Source organism: Rhamphochromis sp. 'chilingali' (genome assembly GCF_963969265.1).
Source record: "Rhamphochromis sp. 'chilingali' genome assembly, chromosome: 9".
NCBI lineage: Eukaryota > Metazoa > Chordata > Actinopteri > Cichliformes > Cichlidae > Rhamphochromis > Rhamphochromis sp. 'chilingali'.
This window is the reverse complement of record NC_137936.1, coordinates 13,383,671-13,410,896: the sequence shown is the minus strand read 5'-3', so window position 1 is coordinate 13,410,896 and position 27,226 is coordinate 13,383,671. Positions and strand designations below refer to the sequence as shown.

Genomic DNA, 27,226 nt, shown 5'->3' with positions numbered 1-27,226 from the left:
GCCCGCCCCTGAGTCTGGAGCAGCAGCAGCAGCAGCAGTGGAGCTTCACTGCCTCTCCTCGCCTCACAGTGCGGGAATATACCAGCGGAGAGCAGAATGGATACGGAAGGGAGCCAGAGCAGCCTGTCCTCCGGCACGGACAACTCCCCCCACGACCCCTGGTAACAGCCCGAGTCCGTGCGCCCGTGTTTCGCTCGCCTCTCGGCCCGGTTTGAGTTCACCTTGGACTTAAGTTGAGTTCAGTGCGGGGAGCGAAGCCGCGCCGAGACAAAAGACAAGCACGCTGTGTGTGTTATGTGTGTGTGTCTCTCTCTCTATGTGTGGGATGGATAGACTCAGCGGAGGAGACGCAGACGCACCGCTTGCTTTCCGCCTGTTATTTCTCTCTCCCTCCCCTCCTCTTGTTTGTTTATTTTTCTCGCTTTTCCACCAGAAGGCCACATTGTAACTTCTCTTCCATCATCTGGAAAATCCTCTCCTTTTTTTCCTCCTCCTCCTCCTCTAGGGGATTATAACGGCCCGACTGGCCGATTGGTGACTTCGCAACATGGCCGATGCTTTCTTCTTACTTTATTGATGCTATATTACGCACAGATCCTCCAGATCCCCCCCTTCACTCCACGAATGTGCATGTGTTGTGCTTAAAAGACGCTTTGAGAAAAAAATCTGTGACTTACAGCTTCTGTTTCTCTCATTCAGCAAAATGTTCATCGGGGGTCTGAGTTGGCAGACAACACAAGGTGAGCTGTCCCGCACGCTACTTTAATAAGTCTGGATGAAAGCCTCCTGTTTACTCCTTTTTAAATATAACGTTTGCTCTAATAATAGCTGTGGCGATAACCTGCGAGGCTTCTTGAAGTTTTAAGGAGAAACGCGGTGAACAGTTCAAATCAAAGCCTCCTATTCATTAAGGATCAAGCTCTAGGTTTAGAGTCGGGAGACGCAGGAGATTAATCGTGCGCACACGACGACTTGTCTGCCTTCCTTTCCTGTGCACTCGTTACACTCTTAATAACCCGAGGAGGGCATTCAGAGTAGAAAAAAAGGAAAAAAACACTAAAGTGATCGATTAATCAGCGTTAAAGCTGGAAGTTGGGCTCGTCATCATGGGCCACGCTAGTGTGTTGTTTTCCTTATTGGTAGCACTCCGCTCAATTCATTCATTTATTCGAAGAGCCGTGAGCGCAGGCTGACGCACGGGCACAGTTTAGTCTTGTTGCGACGGCCCGTGTTATTATCTCCACTGCTGCTGCTTCTGCTGCTGCTGTGTCAAAACAGCGAGCGTCACCAAGTGTGTAGCTTTGTTTGTGGTCCGCAGGGCCTAATGGGGCTGGTTGTGCTGAATGGCCAAAGAGAGCCCGGTGTATAAACCTCGGCAGGACACACGCACACAAACACAACGTGGTCCGCCCGACCCCCATTGTCTCGCTTCAGCCACTGCACAGCACACCAGGGCCCTGTTTAGAGAGAAGTCCTTCTCTCATTCCCTTCCCCTTTAACAGTGTCTCCCCGGTGTCTTTGCAGAGGGCTTGAAGGAGTACTTCTGCAAATTCGGCGAGGTGAAGGAGTGCATGGTGATGCGGGATCCCGTTACCAAGCGGTCGAGGTAAGAAGGAGGCGTGTGCGCTCCGCCGTCCTATCACCGGATGCCTCATGCTCTTCCATGCTTTTCCATGAGAGCTGTCGTGAGTTTGCATTCTGATTTTGTCACTTGCGTGTGCTTTCTCCCCCCCGCGTTTTACAGAGGGTTCGGCTTTGTAACATACACAGAACAAGCCGGTGTGGAAAAGGTTTTGGCACAAAACAGACACGAGCTGGATTCTAAAACGGTGAGTTCTTAAACTTTTGAAGTGGATGGTACAACTTGGGCAACTTTTCTTACTCTGGGAGTGTGTAGCCTGTTTCTTACCCCCCACCCCTTCTCTCTCTCTCTCGGTGCATTTTACCTCCAACCCTATGGCTTGTAAAGTTGAGGAGTGCATTTTGGAGCCCACACCCCTCCTCCTCCTCTCCTCTTTTGCTCATTTCCCCCTCCAAATCCTGGTTCAGGGCGCCAACATGAAAGCGTTCTTTCTTGGTCTTCATTGCCATGGTTACCTGGGGACCTGAATGGGGTGGGAGCCCCTTTGCAAAAACCCTCACAGGTTTTTATGCACAGTAGAGAGTTCACAAGTTTTTCCCCTTCTTCTTTTTTTCATAGGAAATAGCAAGTGATAAGTTTTTTTTAGTGGCAGCTCTCAGAGTTTTTGGGGGGTGGCAAGAATTGTGGGAGTGGATTCCAAAACTGATGGCAGGGAGAAGGAAGACTGTGGGGTCAGAGCAGCTGAATTTAAATAGTGATGTAACTCCGAGATTTGTGAGTGTGTGTCTCTGTGATTTCCCCCTCCTACACTGCTTAAACATGAAAAAACAAATGTGGGCAAATTTCACAAACCACTCACCAAACCAGAGGACAGGCAGCACCCTTGTGTTCAGGTAATCCATATTTTTGCGAGAGACAGTGACTTGGGCACGAGTGCGAATCTCTTTGGTTTGTTTTGGTGAGAATCCGAGGCCCACATTTGAATATCTATTAAAGTGTGAATGCCTCTGTCTTGGTAATGCAGATTGGTTGTAGGATTGGGGACTGGGTGTGTCTTTGTCAGCTTGTTGTCTTTCCTAACCACACACACAATAGGATCATTTGAGAGTGAAAATCGGTGGCACAGAAAGTCAGCAGGGCCCAGGGGCAGAGGAAAGGTAGAGTTGGTTAGTTTGTTGGAGCAGGCCTGTTGCTGGGGGTGACGCCAGCCTCAGGAGACGGTGCTGTAACTGCACAGCCCAGTGGGATTTATGTCTCCATAACAACTTCTCAGCTATTTTGCATTGACTTAAGGTTTGGTTGATTGGGTGGCACAAAGATGGTGTCAAGTTTTGTCGGGCATTTATAAGTACGCAAGATTATGATATCATGTTTGTTTTTTTAAGTGAGACTCTTCATAATTTAGAAAGTTTAAAGATGCAGTTTCGTGAAATAATCAGACCTTCAAGCACCACCGCTGGAGGTCCTGATATTTATTACAAAATGAGCGCTGCTGCTGGTAATCTCTCCATATATATTTTTTTATTATTCCTTTTTCACCTTGCTTGGAAGTAGGTTCTAAGAAGCTGCAAAATATTACTCAGTGAGTCATGTTACCTCTTAAAACTAGGTGCTGCCAGAGCCTTTGAGAGCCAGACCCTCTGTATTTGTGTGTGTGTGGGATGTGAACGCTGGTTTTGGACGCCTCTGGTAGCTCAGCTTGGCAGGCCACTGGTGGGGTTAGGCGTTGCCCTATTATAAACCAAAATACGGCATAAGGCTAAACAATAATAATGTTAATGACTCAAATGCAAGGCTGGGTTGCTCAGGTTGTTGTGGCAGCAGTCTGCGGGGGGAAGCGTGCCATGGTACCATTTATCCAACAAGGCGTTTTAAATGGGGGGTATGGTTGCCATTTTGTTGTTCCATTTTTTGGAAATTTGAGCCCAGAATTTATTTGTTGCAAATCTCATATTTGCCAAATTGGGATGTATTTTCTTTTTTCTTGCCTTGCTTGTAGCTTAATTCTCGAAACGCTACACAAAACATATTTGAGAGAACGTTTTTGCATCACACCTGGAGTCTCCCTCTCCACAGTATTGTTTGATCAGCCTGAGACGTGAAAGAGGCATTCCTCACAGGCACGAGGAAGAATATTTGATGCTGTGATGTGTATGCCTTGTTATGCTGAGCTTTGGTTTGCGAGAAAATATGTGAAAGGCATGAAGCGGGGACGGGCGATGTGAAAAGGAGAAAATGCACAGGGTGAGAAGTCAGGTGCAAACTAACCGGTGCAAGGTCCACGCTGCTTGGTTAGAAGCGGTATTAAACATTTACAGTCCTGTTACATCGTGCTAGCTGCCCTCGGAAAATGAAAGTCACAGGTTAAAATATGAAGTGAACTGTTGTAATTGTTCAGTTATAATGCAATAAGGCTGTCTGTTGTGTTCAGTGAGAGGGTCTGTCGAGGTTGTTGTTTTGGTTCGAGGTTAGATTTCCTGTCGGGGGCAGAGTGTGGCCTCGGGGCATTGGTGTGCTGCTGTATTTCCCTGGCCGGAGAAGAAGGGCACAACTGGTATTTGTTCTCTTGGAGAAAATGCTTCACTGGAACCGGTTACGGGAAGAAGTAAAAGACGAGGCCAGATATTCTCTGAAAAGAGACCACTTCTCGCTCCCTCTGTGCGGTGATTTCAGATTTTTAAAAAATTGTGGTGAATTATGGTTTTTGGTGATTAGTGTGATTATTTGGCATTTGCTATTTCTTCACAGGGAACTCTGTCTCTCAAAACGACCCCCTAAAAAGCCCAGTGTAGTGCTGAATACAGGTTACTGAAAACATTTTTAATAGAAGGCACAGACAGATAAGAAACACACTGATTATTTTTATTTTATGTGATTTGTTTTTAGCGCAAGTAAGCTGGAATGTCCTTTTCAAGGTGTTTTATATAGTAGGTGGAAATTGCTGCTTTTAGCGCGACTTGTCTGCGAGGCTAAAGAAGTCGTCAGCATTGTGCTAATATAGCCGCTTTCATCTGTAGCCCATGACATATGTTAGCAGCAGCCACTGTGGGCCACAGGCCCCATAGTCTGCAGTTGCTAGTGGTCTAACACCTGGTTAGTGGAGAGTTTAAATGCCAGGATGGGCTGCTCGCTCCTGATTGGAAGATTAGCTGTTAATGCTGACGTGCACGAAACAAGGAGAAGGGGGATGGAGAAGGTGAAGAATAGGAGAGAAGGGAAGGCACTGTGCTGTAATTAGTATGGATCTGTAAAGCAACTAATCGGATTGAATGAAACAAACTGGATTGGGCTCCTGAGGTCCGTGCACGACATCAGATCCGGGATAAAGCTTGGAGCAGCTCTGAAGGTGGAGCGAGAGAGCTCTCTTGTCATGTTAAATGTACACAAACCCCCACCCCCCACCCCAACAGTAAACACAACCGAGCACAGCAGCCACACGGGTTAGGCGCTCACATAGAGGGTTACAAGCAGTAGGGACGGGGTTAGGTTGGAGGACCTCATTAGTGAGCTTCGTTAACTAATTACTGTGCCATTCTTCAGCTGTGCAGATTGACCCGGCTGGCCTGAGCCCAAACCAAGTCTCCCTCTTACACTGTGTGCATGTATTGACATGTCAGCCCCTTTCGTGTCCTTGGGTGTTTATAGCTTTTGTTAAGCTCATATTGATTATTTTGTCATAATGACGGTAGCCCGTGGTGTCTTTTTATCAACGTGGTTGCCCTTTTCTTGCGAGAATGTCTTGGAAACTCGGCCAGTGTATCAGAGCTTGAATGTCTGTGTGTATATGCTTGTGTTTTCACCTATGAACTTTGCACGTATGTCACTTTGTATCCTTGTGTTAGCGTTTCCACTCTCGCTGCATTGTTTGGGTGCTTGTGAATGTGTGTGTGTAAGTGTATATGTATGTGTGCCTGTGGGGGTAGCACGGGAGCCCCAGTTCCTCTACGGGCCCATCTGTTTTGTACTCTTTGTCCTGTTAATTAATGAAATCAGAGGGGCTGCCTGCTGGGACTGCCCCACTGCACCACCACACTGGACAGGCCCGCTTTCTCATGGGCTGACTCTGTTTTCCAAATGAATGCCTTCTCTTTCTCTCTGTGCTCTCTCACCTTTACACGTACGCATCTACTGGTTTGGCATTTTTTACATTTTTTTTCAAAATTTATTTATGCTTTGATTTTTGTTTTCCAGTTTGTAACACTGGTGGACACGCCGCGCCCTGCGAGGTGACTATTGGTCGTAGATTAGAGTAGTCTTAAAAGCTAAAACCACTAAAATCATACTGCAGGCTCTGCTGTCACTATGCTGCTTAGAATGAGCGGAGGTTGGATGTCATGAAGCAGGATGTTAGACCAGTTCATGAACACTCAGTTATAACTCTTGTCTGTCAAGTCTGGGAAAAGCACCTTTTTTTTTCTTTCTAGAAAGGTTTTCACATTTTTCTTGAGTAGTTACGCTTTCACCAGTATGATTGGGAACGCTACGTGGCCGAGCTTCTTTTCAAATGTCAAGCCACCGAAGAGCTATTTCTGAGTGTTGCAAACAGTGACCTGGCTAAGTCATTTCACTTTTTGCTTTGTGGCCTATCTGTCTTCCTTGAGGCTAATCCGCCACTCTGATAGATGCTTTAGTTTTCATTTTTATTATTGCCTCCCTCTGAGTACTGCCAGATGTAGAAATTACATGTTAGATATATTCTGTTACTTCACTGAAGTGGAACGATTTTTTTTAACAGCATGGCATGACAGTAGCTGTAGTAGCACTGCTACAGATATTACATTAGGCCTAACGTAGCCTAGCTGGTAACCTTCAGTATTTTGAAGAGCTTCTGATAATTTACTAGCTGTAACAATATTGTTAATTTGTTAAAATGTGAAGTATGATGGGTAATCTGATCCTAAAATTTATTAGCAAGACTGCTACATCAGTGTGATCACATATCTTGATTTCTTAGGTATTTAATTAGCCCATAAAAAATCATAATTTGTGTCCCGTCTTCAACCCCTCACCCCCAATTGGTCGCGTCAGATAATTGCCCCTTCTAGAGCCTGGTTCTGCTGGAGGCTTCTTCCTGTTAAAGGGGAGTTTTTCCTTCCCACTGTCAACAAGTGCTTGCTCATAGGTGCGAGGGTCCTCTTGGCGATTTCTCTCTATTATTTTACATCATAAAGTAATTTGAGATGACTGTAATGGTGATTTGGTGCTATGTAAATACAGTTGAATTGAATTGAGTCATGCAAACATACTGATTTCACACTTCTTAAAAGAAAGGCGGTTTCCGAGAAAACTTAACTAATCAACATGCTGCTGGATGAATAAAAAAAAAGACTTGGACATTAGTGCTTGTTTACAACTAGCTTATATGTGTTTACAATGGTGATAACAATGGACAATGTGGCTCGTGTTAGATGTCTGACCGCTGTCATTCTCAGCTCATGCTCTGCCACATGATCGCCTCAAGGCAGCTCCTGCCCTCTTGTCGTGTTAAAACAGTACAAGGCAGGTGGGCTGAACAGAAAGCCCGAGGCAGTGACCTCTCAGCACTTCAGTGCCAAGAGGAACAACGGACATTTTGCCCACGTACGCCAACCGGTGATGTCATTAGGATGTTACAGACGCTTGGAGTTGTTTAATTGTGATAATTATATTGCGCTGTAATATAAATGAGTTTCTTTCCAGTAGTACAGTTGTACTATAACTCTATTGTTTTTAGTAAACAGTGAAACTAGTGTGTAGAAATTGATGCATCTGAGTTTGCAGTATTTGGGCTGGAATGATGTGAAGAAAAGCTTTGATATTAACTCTAAGTTTATACATATCTTCTCTCATTAAATACATTTCAAACGTAGACGCCACAAAAAAGATGTTTAATTATTTTAAAAACATTTTTATTGAACAAGGTCAAATGCTGCCATGCTGGGTGTGAATGCGCGGTGTGAGTAAAATGAATTCTCTTACTCATGTTCATTGTGCTTGATCACGGCAGTGACCCGATGTTCAGTTTATAAGTCAGTATTATTTGTGACACATTTAAATAAAAATGGCTAAAAAAGCTGAATCATGTAGCGGGCAAACGCACACATCTGTAACACTGTAATGTCACATTTGGTCCACACTGACACAGAAATGCTGTGTTGTCATTGTTTGTGAGCGCGCTCGGTTGTAGCGGATAGTCGCTGGTGGCTTCGTGCGTCCTTGTCACCTTAGTCTTTGTGCGCTGACCAGCTGGAGGTGACATGGCTCTTCTCATCTTTGTGTCCCACTTTAAGGTGTAAAGTCCATCTGCAATCCCTTCCAAGGACGCTGCAGCTGCATCTTAGTTACACAGCGCTGTGCTCTCGAAGCGGCGGCAAATGTGAAGCACTTAAAGGTCCTCGAAGGATATATGTGTCAGTAGATTTGTCATCAGAAGCAGGGAATTATCACAGGGGCGAGATGAAAGGATTGTTTGAATATTGAACGAACACCCTCCTTTGTGTCGTGCGTATTGTTCACATTAGAACTAATTATTTTAAGCTATTTCACAGGGCACTTTTTACTGCCAATATCAATTCAATACCTCTGATAGCGGCTGTGGGAGACATGAGGGGTTTCGCTTCACACATCCAATTATTAGAACAAAGATGAAACTCTAAGACCATAATACACTACAAGGTCCTGTGACCTAAAAATCATCTCACTCGTCGGTTTGAGTGAGAATAACACGAGATTCCGCACAAATTTAAAATGCCAGGCCGAGCTTTGCATATTTAGCATTATTAAAGGCCAGCTCATTCAAAGCTCATTTACTTCTAATTTTATCTGTAACCTTGACCAATGCTGAGACATTCCAGTGGGGAGGAATATGGATACAGTCAAATCGAGCTAATCCAAAATGGAGCTTGTCAGGATTTGTGAGATTTTAGAAAAAAAAAAATCTATGTGTGATATATTCAGAATCTTAGATGCTCATTTTGGATTCAAGACTGCCCCGCTCTGTGTAGTTTGTGGCGAAGATGCATTTAGTCGTGTCTCAACACACAATTCAGAGAAAGTACATATTCCTGTCTCACTGTGTATTTTGTTCCCTATGCGTGTTTGTTTAGCTGTCGTGTTTGGATTTTCGGGGGCTTGCATAAACAAGGGTCTACTATACATATTCGCGGATTAGCATACGATCTATTTCTGGACCTGTAGTCCAGACTTAGAGGCTCTGTGTTGTAACAAATTCTAGTTAGTTAACAGGGTGATAATTCATTGACGTGCGCAGCGGTTTTTTGAACAGGAACTTTTGAGCAACAAAACCAGAGCAGGTAGAGATTCGGTATCATTGCTGGGAAAAAAAAAAAATCAAATGTCAGATATATTTTAATATCGCTTTCCTATATATATATTATGTGCATTTCCAGTCCCCCAACCATTCAATGACACGTTTGAGGCTGGATAACTTGTGTTTATGGTTGCCAGCGATCCAAACTTGCTTATGCCGTGTCTGTTATTAGTATGATGGTACTTCCTTTGTAGCCTTACTGCTCCCAAATCCTTAATAAGTCTGTTATTGGAACAGAGTGTGAATTAGACATCTCTGTGGTCTAATTGACCCCAAACATAATAGTACGGAGCAGAACATGTAGTAACGTGTAGAAGGTGTGCAGCTTGTAAATGTCTTTTTGGCAAATGTAGTTGATTATATGTTTCCTGATGACCAGTCGTAGATTATTTATGCATTTGCTGCCTGTTTCTGTTACAACAGAAAGAGTACAGCATTGATATCTATATATATATATTTTTTATAAACAAATCAAATGTATTGATTTATCACTTAAAAAACGACAACAAAAACTCATCATGACTCATCTTTTCCCTACAGATTGACCCAAAGGTGGCGTTTCCCCGCCGGGCTCAGCCCAAGGTGAGTGCACCCTGAAGGAGTTAACAGCAAGGAGGAGTGGAGATGATGTCATGTGTCACCCCTAATAAGGGAGCCCTGGTTGGCTGGGATTAGACTCAGGCACATGATCTAATTGGAGCTACAATCCACTTGTCCAGCCTGACACCATGACCCTGTGTACACAGGCTCCTGCACTGCCGCCTGTATACGTGCACACACGCACACACATGCATTTTCTGGCTCACACCTAAATGGATGCTTGCGCCGATTATTCACCTGCACACATGCTGCTCGCATGCACACGCCTCAGAGGCCTTAAATTGACATCAATTAGTCTGAATTCCAAGAAGAGCTTTAAGCAACCTTTGAGATTAGACAAACGCCAACCAACACAAAGTGTCTTTATCGCAGGCAGCTAGCACAGACCTAATGTTATTAGTGATAAAAGATACCTTCTTCTTCTTTTCCTTCTGCGCTGTTAGCTGGTGACCAGGACAAAGAAGATCTTTGTCGGAGGACTGTCAGTCAATACCACCATCGAAGATGTGAAGCAATATTTTGACCAGTTTGGAAAGGTAAAAAAAATGCACAAACCTACTAAATACTTGCAACCATCATGCTTAAGCCTTCACTCTGAAAAGCTGTCTTTCAGCTGGACTGCTGCTGCTCAACCTTGGTCTGACCTTGACTTACCCTTCACAGATAATACCCATCATATTAGATATATGAGCATTTTAGTGGTTTTTAAGTGGCAGTTGATAGATAGATATGTTGCAAAGCTATATTGTATCAATAAAGGGACAACAAATATCAATTTTTTAATAAATCATTATCATCTCACCTGATAATAGGGGGCGACCTTTTTGCAAGCAGTTGCACTCTGACTGGGACTGACTGGAATCACTCTCAGAGAGGTTTTTAGACATTTGCAGATAATTGCTATTTAATTTATAAATACAGACAGATTGCGTCGACTCAACTGGCTGCCAGCTGTTTGTATTCTGCAGAACAGGATGGCTGCTGAGCACAAATGTAATGGTTAAGTGTGTGCAGGCAGCAGACGATATGTGATTTTTTTTTAAATTTATCACAGTTTATTGCTGTTTTATCAGAAACAGATTGTATATAACTGCAACATTATGACTTATGGCAACATTTGTGGCAGGTTTAAGTGACGGTGTTGGTGTGCTTGACATTAATAACTGAAGTGAGATAACTTTATCTTATTGGATAAAACAGATATTGGCTGTCTTGAGGACATAATTTGTAGTTGAAAAAAGGGTGATAAATCACAATATATGTTACTACAAAAGCTTAATATCTTATCATGAGTGAGATATTGTGATAGTATTGTATCGTGTGGGTGTGTGGTGTTTACATCCTCTACTTTTAACCCAGATTTCTTAAGGTGGATGCTAATATTTTGTCAGCATTTGGCTGCTTGCAGCTCCTCTCTTAGTTTTAAGGAAGAATTAGCTTTTCGATTAGCCTAACAATTCCATTCCATTAGCCAACACTTTAAACTTTTTACAATTTATGAGCGTTAAGGTGTTTCATCTACTTTTAGTTCACAATTTAATAAAGTACAGAAACATTTCAATCAGTTATTTTTGAAGTGAATCATTTTTCAGTGGTTTTCAAGCTTACTGTTGGCTTCTAACAAGTTTTCACACTATAAGTGGGGAATTGTTGTGTTCAGGTGTTACAGTACTTTGATCAAATTACTTGATAAAAATTGTATCAAATTACTTCAGCTTGCCCGCAATCTGTCCGTGTACCTTCTGGTAGCTGCATAAGCACACCCTGGGGTACCTCTGGTTGGGCTTGGCTGCTCTAATGGACTGCATGCCTTTGATAGATTATATTCATCTACTGACTCTGTCCAGCTAAAAGTTTTTTTTAACTTTCCTTTTAAACGTTTTTTTTCCACAGAGAAAAAAAAAACTTTTATGGCTTTTGTTTTAAGCATGTCCGTTTTTCGGTTCAAGTCGAGACACCTTAAAAAGAGAAAGCAGACCTATTTTAGGAGAAAAAGTGAAACGAAGGCACGCAGTGAAAGTGAAAGAAACAAATGCTGCGCTGTTATACATCCTTTTAACCTTAGCTAGCTTCTTCAGAAGTCCTCAGAGTGGGTTTCTCTAAAGAGTGCAAATATCAAAGAGGGGAAACAAAGAAAATGCTGTGTGGTCATCGGTGGTTCTGCTCCGTCAGCTTTAGCATGACTTAGTTTGTTAGTTTATCTCTGTTGTTGGCTGTTTTTGCTCTTTTCTGATCACATATTAGCATTTCTGGCTTCTGCATTTGGCCTGCTTAGCTCTTTTGAAAGAAATTTGGTGAAAGGCAAACACATGCTGTGTAGACAGATGAGTGGCCGGGGGTAGAGGGAGGTTAAAAAAAAAAAAAGCAGGAGGGGAAGAGGGAGATGGCAGGGGACTGAAAGGGAAGAAGAAACCCCCCGTGGAGAGAGAGTGGGAGGGGAACTCAGAAAAAGGTTGAAGGGCAGAGGGAAGGAGGAATGCTGAGATAGTAGTGAGGGGCAAAAGTGATTATTAAAGGGGGGAAAAAAGGACCAATCTGATGAGAAATAAGTGTGTTAAATTATCCATAAAGCGTGGCATGTTGGGTTAGTTTTTAGCAAACTACTGTGTGCGCGAATGGAGATCAGCCTTTTCAGTATTAACTAATCAAATGCAACAGCTGCTCCTGTAACAGCCCCCCACCTTACCCAAAATCAGTACTTCAGACACCCTCCCATCTCACACACACAAACACACACCCTGCTCTAGTCGCTCTCAGCTTGTTGCCGTGGTGACCTGCCTTCGCCCATTGTCCCGCTATAATCCAGTGCTTTTTTTGTGCGTTTCCTTTAAAAAAAATGTGCGAGAAGTGTGTATTTGCATGAATGGAAAGACGGGCGTGCTCGTGAAAGTGTGACAGTGGCATCGTCGTGGATGCGAGCTTGCATGCATTTGTGCCCATGCAGACGGAGAGCGAGGCTCACAGCCGGCGATCCAGTTGTCACAAACATTAAGTGTGCGCCTCTGCCGCCGTTGGTGAGCAGGACAGTCTGAAAATGAGCATTGCTTCAGGATGTGGGCCTAATGGGTTGGAAGAAATTAACAGCACGAAGCTCCTTCTGCCTCGTGTCTGCCTGTGTTTTCTCTCAGTTGGCCTCTGACTCATGCTTGAGGTATTACTGTATTTCAGGTACTGGTTCAAATTTAAAGAACGCCGTTTAATTCCGGCCCGCGTGCTCACGGAAGACCTGGATTTGCGAGCGTGTGACCCGTGGCACAGATTCAGGTGGCTGTTGTGACATGTGACACGTTTCTCCTCGGTGCACTCGCTTAAAATGGCTGTTTGCAGTCTGTGTGCCGAATCATTTCTCCCCGGTGATTACAGACACTCATATCTAAGACAACACTCCCTCCGCAGGATGAGGGAATATTTGGACTGTTTGGACACGTGAGACCAAAGCTGTATCGTGGATAGCGGCGATCCCACAGTGCATTCCTGCTGAGCGGGAGGTATTTCTTGTTTATTATCTGAGCCTGGTTACAAGGTGCAGGTTTGGTTGGAGCAGGACTCAGTGTCCTGTTTATTTTCATACTGTGGTACCGCCTTGCAAGGAAAACACAGAATGCACTCTGCATCTTATGCAAGTCTTTGATATGTGCCGAAGTTGTTGTTGTTTTTTAGCAAGCCTCTAAGAACACCTAGATAAACTTCACTACTTGGACTAGGGTGGCTGCTCGGTTGTTGACGCGTCAGGTGTTCTGGGCCAACCTGAGGAGTCAGAGGCTTTTGTTTACATGTGATTTCCTAGTTGAAAAAATCTGAGGGCCTCTTGCTAAATGTTCCCAGGCCAATGAGACTGCAGCAGCCATGTTTCGATTAGAAGTCTGAAATGAGGGTCTTGTAATTTCCCTCAAGCTCATGTGGCTCTTTTTTTTTTTTTTTTTTTGGCCAAAGCTGAATATAAGATCTGTCCACACACAGAAGTGTGTTTAACATTTCAGGCATTAGCATTTCAGGCATTTTGGGCGTACAATCAATTAGGTTTAATCCAAAGGAAATCTCTGTTTTCATGCCTGTTTACCCTGCCTCTCTGTATCCTACACGAAAAGCCCGATGATTTCAAATCTTCATTTTTAAGTAAACCCAGAGAGTAGGTTAGCAAGCAAACGAAGGAGCGGATAGGATGAAAAAAGCAGCATGGACAGGGCAGACGGGAAAAGTTGGGACTCCACTCACCCATGTGAGCTGGCGATTAGAAGGCTTGACTGAACACTTTGTCTGCTGGCCTGTTTAGAGAGAGATGGCCGGAGAGAGCGAGCGAGAATGAAACGAGGGAGGGAGATGTGAGGAGACGGCGGGGAAAAAAATGTGAATGCCACCTTTCATAATCTGGCAGAAAAGTGTAATGGACTTGTCAGCAAACACTTGTTCTTCAGTACAATAGCGGTACGCTTCACTAAAAAGCGGTTATTTTTAATGCCGCTCTCGGGAAGCAGCTCGAGATCTCGGCTGACCCTCGTTCTCTGTACATCTGAGAATGTCAGAACTATGAGAATATGACCTTAAGTTTACTTCGGCTCTGCATGCATGCTGAGTAGTTAGCGATAGAGCTGCTGCTAAGTCAATCTCAGAACTCACAGCTATCCAATCAGATTGTCTTACAGCACCCTGGGCAGTGGACATCGTGAGATCTTCTCCTTATTGGTTTTGGCAAAGGCGAGGGGGGCTGGTGTGTGGCCACAGTCTGCAGATCTTTCTGTTCTCATGGAGGACAACTAGCAGAACCATGTTTGCACTACTATACTGCTTATTATCTGTAATATTTTTCTGTTTCCAATACTTAAAATCTCCTCTGGCTGGCAGGGTTTGCTAATCTCTTCCAGAATAGATGTTGCTAATGCTAACAGGAGGACTAGCTGTGAGTGTAACTCTACTCTTATGATAACATGTTGGCCTGCAGCTGTCTACTTGCTGTCCTCTTCCCTGGCTCTCTGCTGTGTCATTGAGTCTGGATGACCGGAAGGCTGGAAGACATGAGGGGGAGAGGAAAGGAGAGGGGAAGGGAGGAGGAGGAGGGGGTTGCAGGATAAAAACTGAATGAAGGACAGCAAGACGAGCACAGGGGGGAGCTCTGTGTGTGTTTGCGTGTGTGTGTCCCATGCTATATGTTAACAAGGATGAGAGTGAGGAGGGCTGTAGACGCAACCTTGATCCTCTTTGCATATATCATTTTTCACTTTCGTTGGTGCAAACACTTGCACAGGCTTGATCTCAATCAGACGAGAAGGCGTGCATGTGTGTTTTTCATCTGAGATACGTTTTAGAAATCAAATGACCTGCCTACCCAGAGGCCTCAGGCACTCAGGTTACACTGGTTTGGGTTTCAGCACGCGCTGCCTAATGAAAATAGCCATGTGGTAGGGCTTTGGCATATTATATCATCGTCCCGATAATATGGTTATTTTTACTGATATAAAAACATCATATCGCGATATCATACATGCTACAGCAACGCCATATTGTCCCCAGTGCAAGCAGCAAGGAGACAGGCCCAGGCATGTCTGACAGCAAGAGCGGTAGCTAGAAAAGCAGCTGCTGCAGCACCCTCCAAGCAAAGCACGGTACTTTGAAAAAATGTGAGAAAATTTGACCCACTAAAGGTGGAAATAACAAACATGGCAAAAACACACCCTTGAGTACAAAGCAGGCTATGAAGCAGGAGATACTAGCAGCCCGTGATGTGGGACCCAACAGTAAACAAATGACTCAACCGAGCATGCTAGAGCACTCTCCATATGACAGGAAGAGCGAACGGCGGATGGAAATTACTGATGTGGTTACACGGTGTTAGAGCAGGGCTTTAAGCAGCTGATTAGAAAGCTCGACCCTGAGAAACAACAGGTAGAAAACACTTTCATCTTTATTGTGTGACAATACTGTGCAGGCTGCTGACAAGTTGCAAGGTTAAGTTACTGTAGTTACTGTTAAACTAAAGCACGACGCAGTTATTTTATAGTTTTACTTAAATGTCCCAGGGAAAGCACAACCTGGGCTAGTTTTGTGCTCACGTTTGAATTTCTGCTGTGTCACTGTATATACTGCTGTGTCACTCACTACCATTGCACTGTAACGCTCCTGCAGCTGCTGCTGGCACCTTGTTTCAATAGATTCACACTTGTAATTAGGAAGTGTATCATCAGTGACAGCAGCTCATTGGAAAAGAAGGTTGGTAAATGCTCTTCATTTACTTACACTTACAAATGCTGCCGCCTGCAAGCTGCGAGCGTCGATACGACGTTCAGTCTTCTTTTTAAATATATTGTTGTTTTCTTGAAATAATCATGATATAATGTTGAAGCTGTCCATGCAGTCACGCTCATGTGTCTCTGTTGTTTTGCTGCTAAAGACTGAAAATGTGAAAGTTTTTACTTCCACCTTGATCCCAGGCCTTGGCTTCTCCGTGTGTCTCCTTATGCCGTCAGAAGCTGCTAACTTTCCTGCCAGTGAAGGACGAAGCAGGGAGGGAGGGAATGGGATAAAAAAAAAAGGGGGGGAGGAGGTGGAATATGAATAGGGCAGTGGAGTGAGTGCAAAAAGGAAAGTGGAGGGAGAAGTAGAATAAAAGGAGAGCGTGTTGACAAAAACCTCAGCTCACTTCGTTCTCTACTCTATAATCCAGAATGCTCACTGGCAGGCTTCCTACCTGACATCAAGACTTTTAACTTTTTTCAATCTTCTTATTGCTGTTATTCATCACAGCATTATTTATCAGCCCTTCTTCTTTTCTCTCCAGCCATTGAAATGAGCTGGAGTGGGTGTATGTGCTTGTGGGGGGGGGGGGGGGTGAATTCTTCTAATTGAAATTCTTTGCATGGTCTCCATGGGAATGGTAAACTTTGCAGAGAGGGAAAGAAAGACAGCGAGGGTGAACAAACGAAAGCAAAAGAAGGGCGAGAGCGGGACAGAGTTTGTAAGAACTTGGGTGAAGGACGGAGGCAGAGCGAAGAATGGGAAACATTCAGCGCCTCTTTTTTACCGCTGATATATTGCATTTCATTTTATTTTTTTACACGGCGCCCTCTTTCCCCCTGTTTTCCCCGTCGCTCTCTTCCCCTCTCACCCTTCCATTCTTTTTTTCTTCTCTCCTTTGTCACCTGTCACCCCGCCCAAGTCTCTGCCCTCCACCCTCTCCATCTGTTTTCTCCTCTTACTCCGATGCTAAAGAGGGACAATGGCACCCCATGCTGTGTAATGATGTGCACGCGCGCGCGCGTGTTAAGATGTCCGAGCTCATCTATTCTGTGCTTTGTTCTCACAGGTCGATGATGCCATGCTCATGTTTGACAAAACAACCAACAGACATAGAGGTGCGTACCCAGAGTTATACTCAAATGTGCACCCGCCCGCATTATGTTGATACGCTTAAGTGGGACCACGATGGAGTCATTAGCTCTGGTGATCTAGCTAAAAAAAAATTCAAACAAACAAATTTTTCTTAACGTTGTCTTTCCTCGCTCTCGCCTACTTCTGTTTATACAAAGTCAGGATCTAAGTTAAGACAAGTGGGGAAGGGGGGAGAAAGAAAGGAGCAGGGTGGAGTTAGCCACGCCCTATCCCCCCTCTCCTCCATGATGCTAACACCTTAATTGACAAGCAAGACCTGTGAGGTTGGCCTCAGCTCTTTGGGTTGCACGTTACAAAAGGGAGACATTAAAGTGATCACATGTTTTCTGATAACTGTGCTCGTTCTTCCATCTCATTATAACCACTCATATCCAGAGCCCGTGTAAAGGTGGAAAATTCAACATGCTTTCAAATGTTGCTCAAATGTTACAAGGGTTTCTTTAAGAGTTTTTTTCTCTCGCTCTTTTCCAGGTTTTGGTTTTGTTACCTTTGAGAATGAAGATGTGGTTGAGAAAGTGTGTGAGATCCACTTCCATGAGATCAACAACAAAATGGTACGGACGTGAGCTGTAAAAAATATTTAGAGCGTGGTTTACTCGGTGGTGTAGGGATTTGTTCCCAGTGTCCCAACTGCCAGACCGAATCATGTGGCGTAACTGTTGAGTGTCTTTATTTCAGTAGTTTTTTTTTACTAACTCCCTGTTTTCTTTGCTTCAGGTGGAGTGCAAGAAAGCCCAGCCCAAGGAGGTGATGACGCCGACAGGCTCAGCCAGAGGCCGTTCCAGGGTGATGCCCTACGGGATGGACGCTTTTATGCTGGGCATTGGCATGTTAGGTAAAGTATTAAACAAACAGCAAATGCAGTATCTGAAAAAATCACTGTTAATCAAGTGCTAGCACTGACTGACACCATTTTTCTTTACGAAGACAGAAATAACAGATTATGCAAGTATGTGTGTGTAGCTTAGTTTTAGATTGTACTTATTCTAAAAATACTCAAAAAAAGTAACAGTAGAATAAACTCAGACATCTAGAATGTGGAAAAACACCGAAACGAGACATATTTCTGTATGTGTTGCTGATCAGAAATAACAGAAAAGGAACCAAATCACAATATTGACTCAAATTTCAGTAGTGCCTTGAAAATGTCTTCTGTGCATTAATTTAGCTGGGAATAGCTCAGCAATTTGAACGCATTTCTTAGGTTTCCTCATTCACACTGAAGGAGCTGCTTTAAAAATTAAGAAATGTCATACTGTAGGTACACCCTCCGTTCAGAAATATTTAGGCTACGTAAGCTAAACGCCTGCTTTCAATGACGTTATTCTCTGTGATGTATCGAATGTTTAGAGGTCACGGACTGAAGGGCTCCACACGCTGGAGTAAAAATACAGTATGAAGAGATCCTCATTGAGAAATCAAAACCGAGAGCTACATCAGCTGTAGTTTGTGGTTGTTTGATGCCCTCTACTGGCAAATTTCAGATCGTAATACATAATCTCAGTAAGGGCCTGTAAATGTCAGTGACTCATACTACTAGGTCTGGCTCATGTGTAATTCATCTCTAATGACCCCATTTCCCGCAGACGTTAAGCTAATGTGTATGCCTGGATCACCAAGTGTCCGGAGCTTCGCCTTAAATTTCGAAATATTCCGAGGTTGATTAAAATGAACCCCGGATGAGGGAAAGCAAAATCAAATAAATGACCTTAAATCACTCAGTAGTTAATAATAGCCATCTTTACTGTAACTCCTTCGTAGCTGCACTCTGTTGTACAAGAGCAGAGGAAATTAGCTTATAGGAGATCGCTTAGCTAACTGCCACTGCAGCAGGTGAATGTATGACTGCACTCTTGAGGTGGTTCCAAAAATAAACCTGGATAGATCAGATGGCTAGATCTGCCTGTGTGTACTCATCGTGATTTCTGCTCACACACCAAGCAGCCTCCCCTAAAACTCATTTTCTGAGTTCGCCATCATGCTCCTTTATACAGTCAATTAATCCTCTCTCTCTTTCTCTCTCCAACAGGCTACCCGGGTTTTCAGACTGCTACCTACACCAGCCGCAGTTACTCTGGTATCGCGCCCGGATACACCTACCAGTTCCCAGGTACGTCTGCATAAGCCACACAGCTCACTGACTCTCTTTAGGCCTGCAGACAGGGACAGAGTAAAGGCTAAAGGCTACAGGCTGCGGCATGCTGACAGTTTTTAACAGTGCGAGGCGAAACATGTATGAACAGCAACGGCCACGTGGCTAGAGGTTCATGTGTGCGCTCAGATTCGCGTGTCATGCCGCCTTCATTTCAGCTGCAGCAAGTGTGATTTTAAAGTGCTCTTGTCTGTAACTTAAACCCTCTGCACTTTCTGAAACACTGTCTTCTGTTTCGAATGTTAGTTACTGATGTTTTTTGCCTTTCATTTGTGATATTAGACCTTCTTCCTCTTATATTCTTCTTTGTTTATTTGATCTGCTTATGTAAGCCCCATTCAATTGGCCGTATCGCCCCTCCTTTTCCTTTGCTCCCACCTTCCTGCCTGTCCTTACAGTAGGTTTTCTTTTTTTGTTTTGTTCTCTTTTGTTTTTACTTTCTGTGCTCGTGCATCTGTGTTGACATTGTCTCTGTGTGCGTGTGTGCCTTTGTAGTATGGCTGGTGGATGGCGACTATTTACAAAGACATTTTTCTCTCTCTGGATCTTCTCTGTTTCTAGAATTCCATTTAGAGAGGACCCCCCTCCTGACATCATCCCACCCTCCTGAGCTGGCAGGTGAGTGTTGCCGCAACCCCTCTGAGAACCTAAAAAGAAAACCCGAAGCTCTTTAGCAGCAGAAACCCAAGTTAAACCACGAAGACCATCTTTACTAAATGCAGTAACCCTGAATCACTGGGATACTTCTTCAAAAACAAAAGCAGCATAACCCAAAAAACAAACCTGTTTACTTTTACTTTTAAAATCAGATTTAGATTTAATTTTTGATTTAAGAAATAGTCCGCCTATGTACACGTGAGGCAATCCAGCAGCAGGTAGAAATAGGGTTCAAAGGTAATGCAAACGACCTTGTAAGACTTTTCAAGAATCAAACTTTAAGTAGTTTCTGTGAACATATCGGTTGTTTTTGCGAAGCTACTGTGGAGGTCGCCTTAAAATGTCTTTTTCCCTTAAGCACCATAAAATATGAACCCCCAGGTATTGGTTAGCACTGTTATAGTAAGAAGGTTTCTGGCTCAGACCTCCTGGCCGGCTGGATTCTGTGCGGAGTTTGCATGCTGTCTCCTCCCACAGTCCAAAGACATGCATTTAGGTTAATCTGTGATTGGCCATAGGTGTGAATGTAAAAGTGTGTGATTGTCTGTCTCTCTTTTCGAACCCACTGACCAGTGACCTACCCCGGGTCTACCATGCGTCTTGCCTAAACTCATCTTGGGTGGGCTACAGCCTCCCATCAACCTTCAACTGGATAAGCAGTTAAGGAAATTGATGGAGCGATTTATGGTTGTACACTAAACGATCTAACGACTTCCATTTTTCTTTGAAGACTACTTCTGACAGAGGTGACAAGATATGATGATATATTGGGCTAAAAGCTTTTAGGTTGCTCCTAACTCTGCCGGTAAATACTTTTAGCCTTTGGATGTGTTGTGCATGCAGCCGATCTACAAGCAGCTGCGCCTTTACACTGACATCTAGTGGCTCTGAGCTGTACTTACATTTTTACTTGGAAACGCCATCATCTTTGATTTTAGCCATCATTTTGTATCTTATTTAATGCATCAAGCCAGATGCTATAGGATGTTGGATCATTAAACCTTACACCAGTGGTATTTAAATGACATGTCAGATCTCTGGGTCAGCTCTCTGTTCAGCCACACTGAGCTGTAGATCATGACATACGTGTTGTGTGACAGTTTTGTTTGTTGTGTAATCCTCAGCCATTCCCCTGACTGCATACGGACCAATGGCAGCAGCTGCAGCAGCCGCCGCGGTAGTTAGAGGTATGTCCCTGTTTGTCTGCGAAAGAGTGTGAACAGCAGGAGTGTGTGCATGTTTACAAATTTGCATGCTCGCCTTACTCACAATGAGCGCGTGCGTGATGGCCTGGTTGGAGAAATAAAGGAATATTTTTAGACATGTGCATGTTTCTATGTGTGTGTGTGTGTGTGTGAGAGAGAAAACCCTCCAGTGTTTAAGACTGACTTGTCTCTCCTGGCTCTCAGGCTCCACCCCTTCACGCACAGCTGGCTTCCTGGGCACCAGCAGCCCTGGACCAATGGCTGACCTGTACGCTGCAGCCAATCAGGACTCAGGAGTCAGCAGCTACATCAGTGCAGCTAGCCCCGCCCCCAGCACAGGGTTCAGCCATGGTATAGGGGTAGGTCACATGCTCCCTTCCTCACCCACCAACTCAGACTTACATGCATGCATGAATGCACACGTGTGTTGACAATAGGGCTGAACGATATATCGCATTTGCGATAATATCGCGACATGATCAAGTGCAATTTTCTAACCGCAAAGGCTGCGATTATACTGCGATTATATTATACAATTCATGGGCTGCATCCTCCTGAGGCCGCATTTGTAGACCGATTACGTCACAGCGACGCGCCGAAGGCTGTCCAAATTACTACCATATCCCAGAATTCATAGCGCGGCCCAGCCAAACTCCAGTTTCCAGCAATGGCGGCCGCTACTAAGTTTTAAAATTACTCATACTAATCTTTCTGGGTCACAAAATAAACTTTTAACATATTTTCAGGCGAGAAAGTAGTTGTGTAAACATCAAATATCTGCTCGGTTTATCAAGATATCCCATATTTGCAAAAGTGCTTCGACGTTTTCAGAGGCGTCTGCTACCCACCAGCTCGACAGCTAGCCGGGAGCTCGAGGGTTACTGATGCGGCCGAGAACGGCACAACTCCCGGCACATCATTTTCAGATCACCGCGGAGTTTCGCTGCTCGGGTTAAACGTAATATATAAGTCACTTAGACAACCTAAAAATGTTATTGTTGGGCTTTTTTCAGTGTTTTGTTTGTTCGTGAGTAAATCGGTTTGGCTGAGATTAAAGTTATTAGATTAGATAAAATAAAACTTTATTAATCCCCCGGGTGGGTTCCTCCTTGGTTTTCACACAGCTGACTAAACGTCAAACAGAAAACTTATTAAACAGAAGTATGAGACAGTCGAGAATTTACACCAGTGTCTGGTTATATTTTAGATAGCAAGAAGCAGACGGCCGAGTTTATTAAACTCCACCGAGACAGCGGTGACGCTAATCAGAACTAGACCGTCCAATTTCACGCCTTTAAATTTTAAAGGCGTGTTTGTGTGTGTGTTTATACAATTGCTATTATGTTTGCACTTTATGTGTAATGTTACTGACTGCAGAGATCAGTAAGATGTGTGTATTTTTTATTTATTAGTTTTATTTATTTAATATTATTTTTTAATTGAATGACTGTCTAGTAGTTCACAGATGTCGAAAAACTGAGTGTGGTAAAGCCACTGATTTTTTTTATGTATATTTCTGCAATCTGCACATTGTACTGACTTTCATTTTAATGTTTACACCAGGGTTCCTTGTCAGCACTTTATGCTCAGATGTTTGTAAGCTAAAAATAAACTATTGTGTATGTTCAAATATACTGTTGTGATTGAAGAAGTTAAATAAAAATGTCAGTCATCAATTCATGCATCACCTCATGTCATCATAACAGAGGTCTGTCTTCCAGGAAAGAACAGTTTAAAATTAATGTAATATAGTATTGGCCATACTATATGATGTATTGCTTGTCTTTGTTTAATAATACAGAAGACAAATACCTTAAAAAATAATCGCATATCGCATCGCAATCGCAATATTGGGGCAAAAAATCGCAATTAGATTATTTTCCATAATCGTTCAGCCCTAGTTGACAAAGCTGCTAGAAGTGTATTCATCTTTGCCTCTATGTGTGTGTATGTGTGTGTCCTCAGGGTCCTCTGATTGCTACTGCCTTCACTAATGGCTACCACTGAGAAGTCTCAGGTCACCGAGGGATGGGAGGGCGTCTCCTCTGCTGATGAGCCAATCACAATGCTGACTGCCCACTGATGGCACAACCTGATTGGCCGGCCACCGGCTCTTTACCGGGCTCTCCTGGCTCCATATGGCTCCGCCCACCGACTGAATATCTTTTTAAATCCAGAACTCTTGTTTCTGCTGTACTAATCTCACTTCAACATAACTTCCCTGTTTTCTCCTCTTTTGTCCTCATCATGTAGTCTAATAACTAGAGCCCACCCCCTCTCCCCCCTCAGTTATCCATTTTTTTCCTTTTGAAGCTGAGAAAAAGAAACTGCAAAAAAAAAAAAAAAAAAAAAAAAAAAAAATCTCCGAGGAAACATTTGTCATCGTTGACAAAGACACAGACAACTATTTTGAGTTTTTATTATCGTCATTTTAAACTTCACTTCCATCGTGAATCCTTCCCAGCTGTCGTGCTGATGTTAACAGAAGCAGAAAGAAGGCAAAAAAAAGAAAGCTGTGCGAGATGAGATGGGTCTCAAAGCCGTTTTTAACAAAGGAAGAACAAATCCAACACAGTCCTTTTTTTAACTCGAGTCTCACAGAAACATGGAGGGAAAAAAAACCCAACCAACAACAACAACAAAAGTTAAATGTATATTTTGGTAGTCTCTAAAAACAAACAAAAAAAAACCTTTGTAATATTGTTATTAATATTGACATAATAATCTGTAAGGTATTTTATTCTGTAATTGGTTTTAAAGCAATGTTTTTATGTCTTCCTGTAAAATATTGTAAATAGACATTGGGTGAGGTAGGGTGGGTGTGGGATGGGTGTGGGAGGGAGGGGTCACTGAACCGGCTGGCATGTCATTGGTTGGTTTGGAAAAGGGTTAACAGCAATTTGACTGGATGTCATTTACTACTCTCTGCGGTCATCTCACTACTTTTATGGGTATGCATACGCCATTATGTGTACACTGTGGGGCAGTCCACTCTAGCGTCACTTCAGCGCAACGCTATCCAGGATAGCTGTTGGCGAATAAACTTCCAGGAGCTTGTCTGACATATTTTTTTTCAGTTGACACATTTTTGTTTGTTTGTTACCAGGTCATATTTTTGTTTGTTTGATTTAAGTCTTTCAAAAAAAAAAAAGAGAGAGAAAAAAATAAGCGAATTTGTCTCTTGCGTCTTCGTGGAAAACAGTTTATGAAACCACGATGGGACTTTGGATGATTAACAACTTTAAAACAGGAGAAATAAGGGGTTTCTGGCGATTCGGGACTTGACTTCACTTCCTGATTTTTGAAAATATTATATATATATTTTTTTGCGCGTTTCTCTTCTTAATGTTTTTGTTTATTTTAATTCTTTTAAGAAAATTCTTTTATGCGGTGTTCTCCACCGTGACAAACAAATGAAGGACATTCTCAGAGAAGCAGTTGTAGAAAAATCACGATCATGTTCTTTCCTCTTATCACTATTGAAGGTGCATGTGATTGCGTCTGCGTGTGTGCGTGCGTGCGTGCGAGTGAGTGTTTGTGCGCATACATCAAGGTGTAATATGGAACTACTTTCGTCAGCGAAGGAGCGTTTTGATTGCCTTTTTTTCCTTTGGTACTGAAAAAAAAAAAACCAGAACGTTTGCCCTGCTCCATTTGGGTTCATCTGCTCTTCTCCCCCCTGACTCTCTCCCATTCCACACTTCGTTTTAATAAATTTGTGCACCTCTGGAACCAACAGATAACTGTTTATATATAGTTGCTGCTCAGTGTGGTGGTGAACAGACAGGGTTTTGGGCAGGGAACCAGAAATGGAACAGGGTCTCGCTCCCAGTCGGCTCTGATACGGGGGCCTCAGTACAAGACGGCGCTGGCTGGCAGGAAAAGTCAAAAAGCTGGAACAAATTCAACCTTTGCAAAAACAAGTAGCCTGTTTGTTCAGCCTTCTTGCTGCAGCCTGTTTGATGTTCAGCACAGCAGAAAACTTCCTGATCCAGCCAGTAGTTCCTCTGTCAGACGGGCTGGGACATGATAAAAGAAAAAAAAAAAAAAACTACTGCTGGACACCAACACTGTAACTTTTTAACTTACAATAAAGCAATAAGTTATTTTTTACCTTACAAATGAAAATAGTACTATTATTGGTAATAGCAGACGACAAGTGGATAATTCTGCGGCATTAAGACTTATTTTCAGAAAAAAAAGAAACTATATTTTTCTGTTTTGAGATCTTGTTCCCCTTGTATATTGATTTTAATGATGTCTTTTGTTGTGCTGTTGTAAGGAAAAGGGCCAATGCTTTGAATGGAGTTTGTAGCTCTACATGAGCTCGGTTAAAGTTTAAGATTTGGGCTGTCCCCCGCCAAGCTTTACAGCAATGCTTTTCTTTTTTTTTCTTCTTTTTTTTTCTTTGTTTTTTTTCCTGACAGTTTCAATTTGAAAATCCTAATAAATTATTCTAAAGTGTTTGTGACTCCTTTTTTTTTTTAACCCAACATTTGTTCACATGCGCACTGAAGTCATGTGAACTGACCTGCGTGTTTGAAATCTTAAGAGCAAATGCCACCTCTTAAATTGGTATACTGGCACAAATAGTCGGCGTATGTAACTGCCAAACTTCAACTGCTGAGGCTGAAAAATGAAGCCAAAACACGAGTGCCAAAAGTTGCAGTTCACAGAATGGCCATTTGAGGCTGGATTCGCTCCCTTAATCAAATGCACAACCTTACAGTAGGGATAAACATGTTTGCAGCCTGGTGCGAAAAACATTTTGGTCTGTGTTAATTTAAACTACTAAACGCTGGACTGTGAGTCATTCCAACATATAAACTCCACCTAACTCCAGTGATGAGTGACAGAGAATCCTATCTTTAGGCACATTGTTACTAGCAGCCTGTCACAAAAACACATAATTCGTTCCCATTTTTTAGTTGACTCTATAAAAAATACCAAAGGTAACATAGATTGACAGACATAGACATATTTTAGCACCAACACCGTGATTCCCAAGCCGCTATTATCTGAAAACTTGGCATATCTCAGCAAGGTGTGCTGCATGTCTGTAAAAAATTTGTTGAAAGCGGTGGAGGACAAAAAAGGAAGTGGCCTAAAGAACTATCTACAGCAGATGAATAATACCTGAAAGTCATGTCTTTAAAAACCAATTCAGCCAAGACCTGACATAGGACCTAAGAGATACAGATCTTGATCTACTGTTAGCTGAAGCCTCATCAGAAATAGTCTCAGTAGAAGGAAAGCTGTCAAGAAGCCATTTTTAAGGAAGGAAAACAGAGAAAAAACAACTGGCATGAAAATCTGTCAAGCATGGTGGAGGCTCTGTCATGGTTTGGGGCTACATTTCAGCCAGTGGTGTTGGGTATCTTGTCACACTTGATAGAACTACAAGTGCAGAATAATAAAGTTACATTTTGACCCACCACAAAGACTCCTGTACTGAACGAAACAACAAGAAGTCTTGCAAGAAGTCTGCATCCACTTTTACCTGTAGTCTATGAAAGTCCTCCCAATTTTGGTGGGTTGAAGTATTCATAGACTTCCCTTCGGTAGCAAATTTAACAACAGAACTTTCACCAAAACTGCATGGATAGAGTTGACAGAGTAAACAAATACAGTGAATATGCCTGAAGGACTTGTTCCCATATTCATAATTTTCACAGTCTTTAACCCGACAAACTAAAAAACAGGGTGCATTGTTTCATCAGAAGTTCCATGCATGTGTCGTGCTGTGCTAAGAACATGAATCCATCTTGCAGTGCAGTGACTATGTTTGTGTGGGCTGCCAGCAGTGGTAAACAGTCTGATCCCTCACACTTCTATCAGGGTCAGAGTTCTGGATGGAGGCCAGCAGGGTTAGTGATCCTCTCCCAGCTCTGCTTCGCCTTCTCTCCCTACAAACTTCATTTTTTCCCAGCTTTGAGGAAGGATTAGACCCGGTATACAAGACCAGACTTTTCAAGCTGAGTTTTAAGCTGTTGGTTTCATTATTTTTTTCCAAAGTTAAAAGTTAGACTTAAACGCCCTCCTGCTGTATTTAGAACACTCTTTTAGCTTCTGTTTTCTCTGTAACATTTTTAAATTTCGGTTTTTCACCTCTTGCTGTCAGATTCGATGGCACTTGGAGTGCTAAATCCACAGTTAAAGAGCTCCTTAAGTGGGAGCAAATTTTTCGACAGTGGTTATGTAGAGGAACTACCACCTCCTCTTCAAAGCTACCTTTGTTTGACCATTTTTACATGCTTTTGTCCTGCATACCCCGTCAACATTGTGGCTTTGGTCTTCTCTATCATGGTAAGTCTAAACAATAAAACTTGATGGGGTTT

The 27,226-nt window shown here is 43.1% G+C and overlaps 1 protein-coding gene across 1 annotated transcript; it reads left to right on the top strand.

Annotated features, from left to right (window-relative positions):
* On the top strand, positions 1-25,352 carry LOC308402356 (RNA-binding protein Musashi homolog 1-like). The gene is made up of 14 exons (XM_080891125.1): positions 1-161; positions 700-740; positions 1,525-1,606; positions 1,745-1,829; positions 9,432-9,473; positions 9,935-10,027; positions 16,789-16,837; positions 17,346-17,428; positions 17,592-17,709; positions 18,904-18,984; positions 19,588-19,644; positions 20,808-20,870; positions 21,093-21,247; positions 22,854-25,352. The coding sequence occupies exons 1-14, from the start codon at positions 97-99 to the stop codon at positions 22,893-22,895; spliced, it is 1,056 nt and encodes a 351-aa protein (XP_080747251.1). The 5' UTR covers positions 1-96; the 3' UTR covers positions 22,896-25,352.
* Positions 25,353-27,226: the final 1,874 nt, after the last annotated feature.

Bases quoted from the DNA above. Each gene is read 5' to 3' on its own strand.
- LOC308402356 (XM_080891125.1), top strand. From the start codon at position 97: ATGGATACGGAAGGGAGCCAGAGCAGCCTGTCCTCCGGCACGGACAAC. The intron at 741-1,524 runs GTGAGCTGTCCC...GTGTCTTTGCAG, and splicing joins GAGTTGGCAGACAACACAAG to AGGGCTTGAAGGAGTACTTC. The intron at 1,607-1,744 runs GTAAGAAGGAGG...CGCGTTTTACAG, and splicing joins CCCGTTACCAAGCGGTCGAG to AGGGTTCGGCTTTGTAACAT.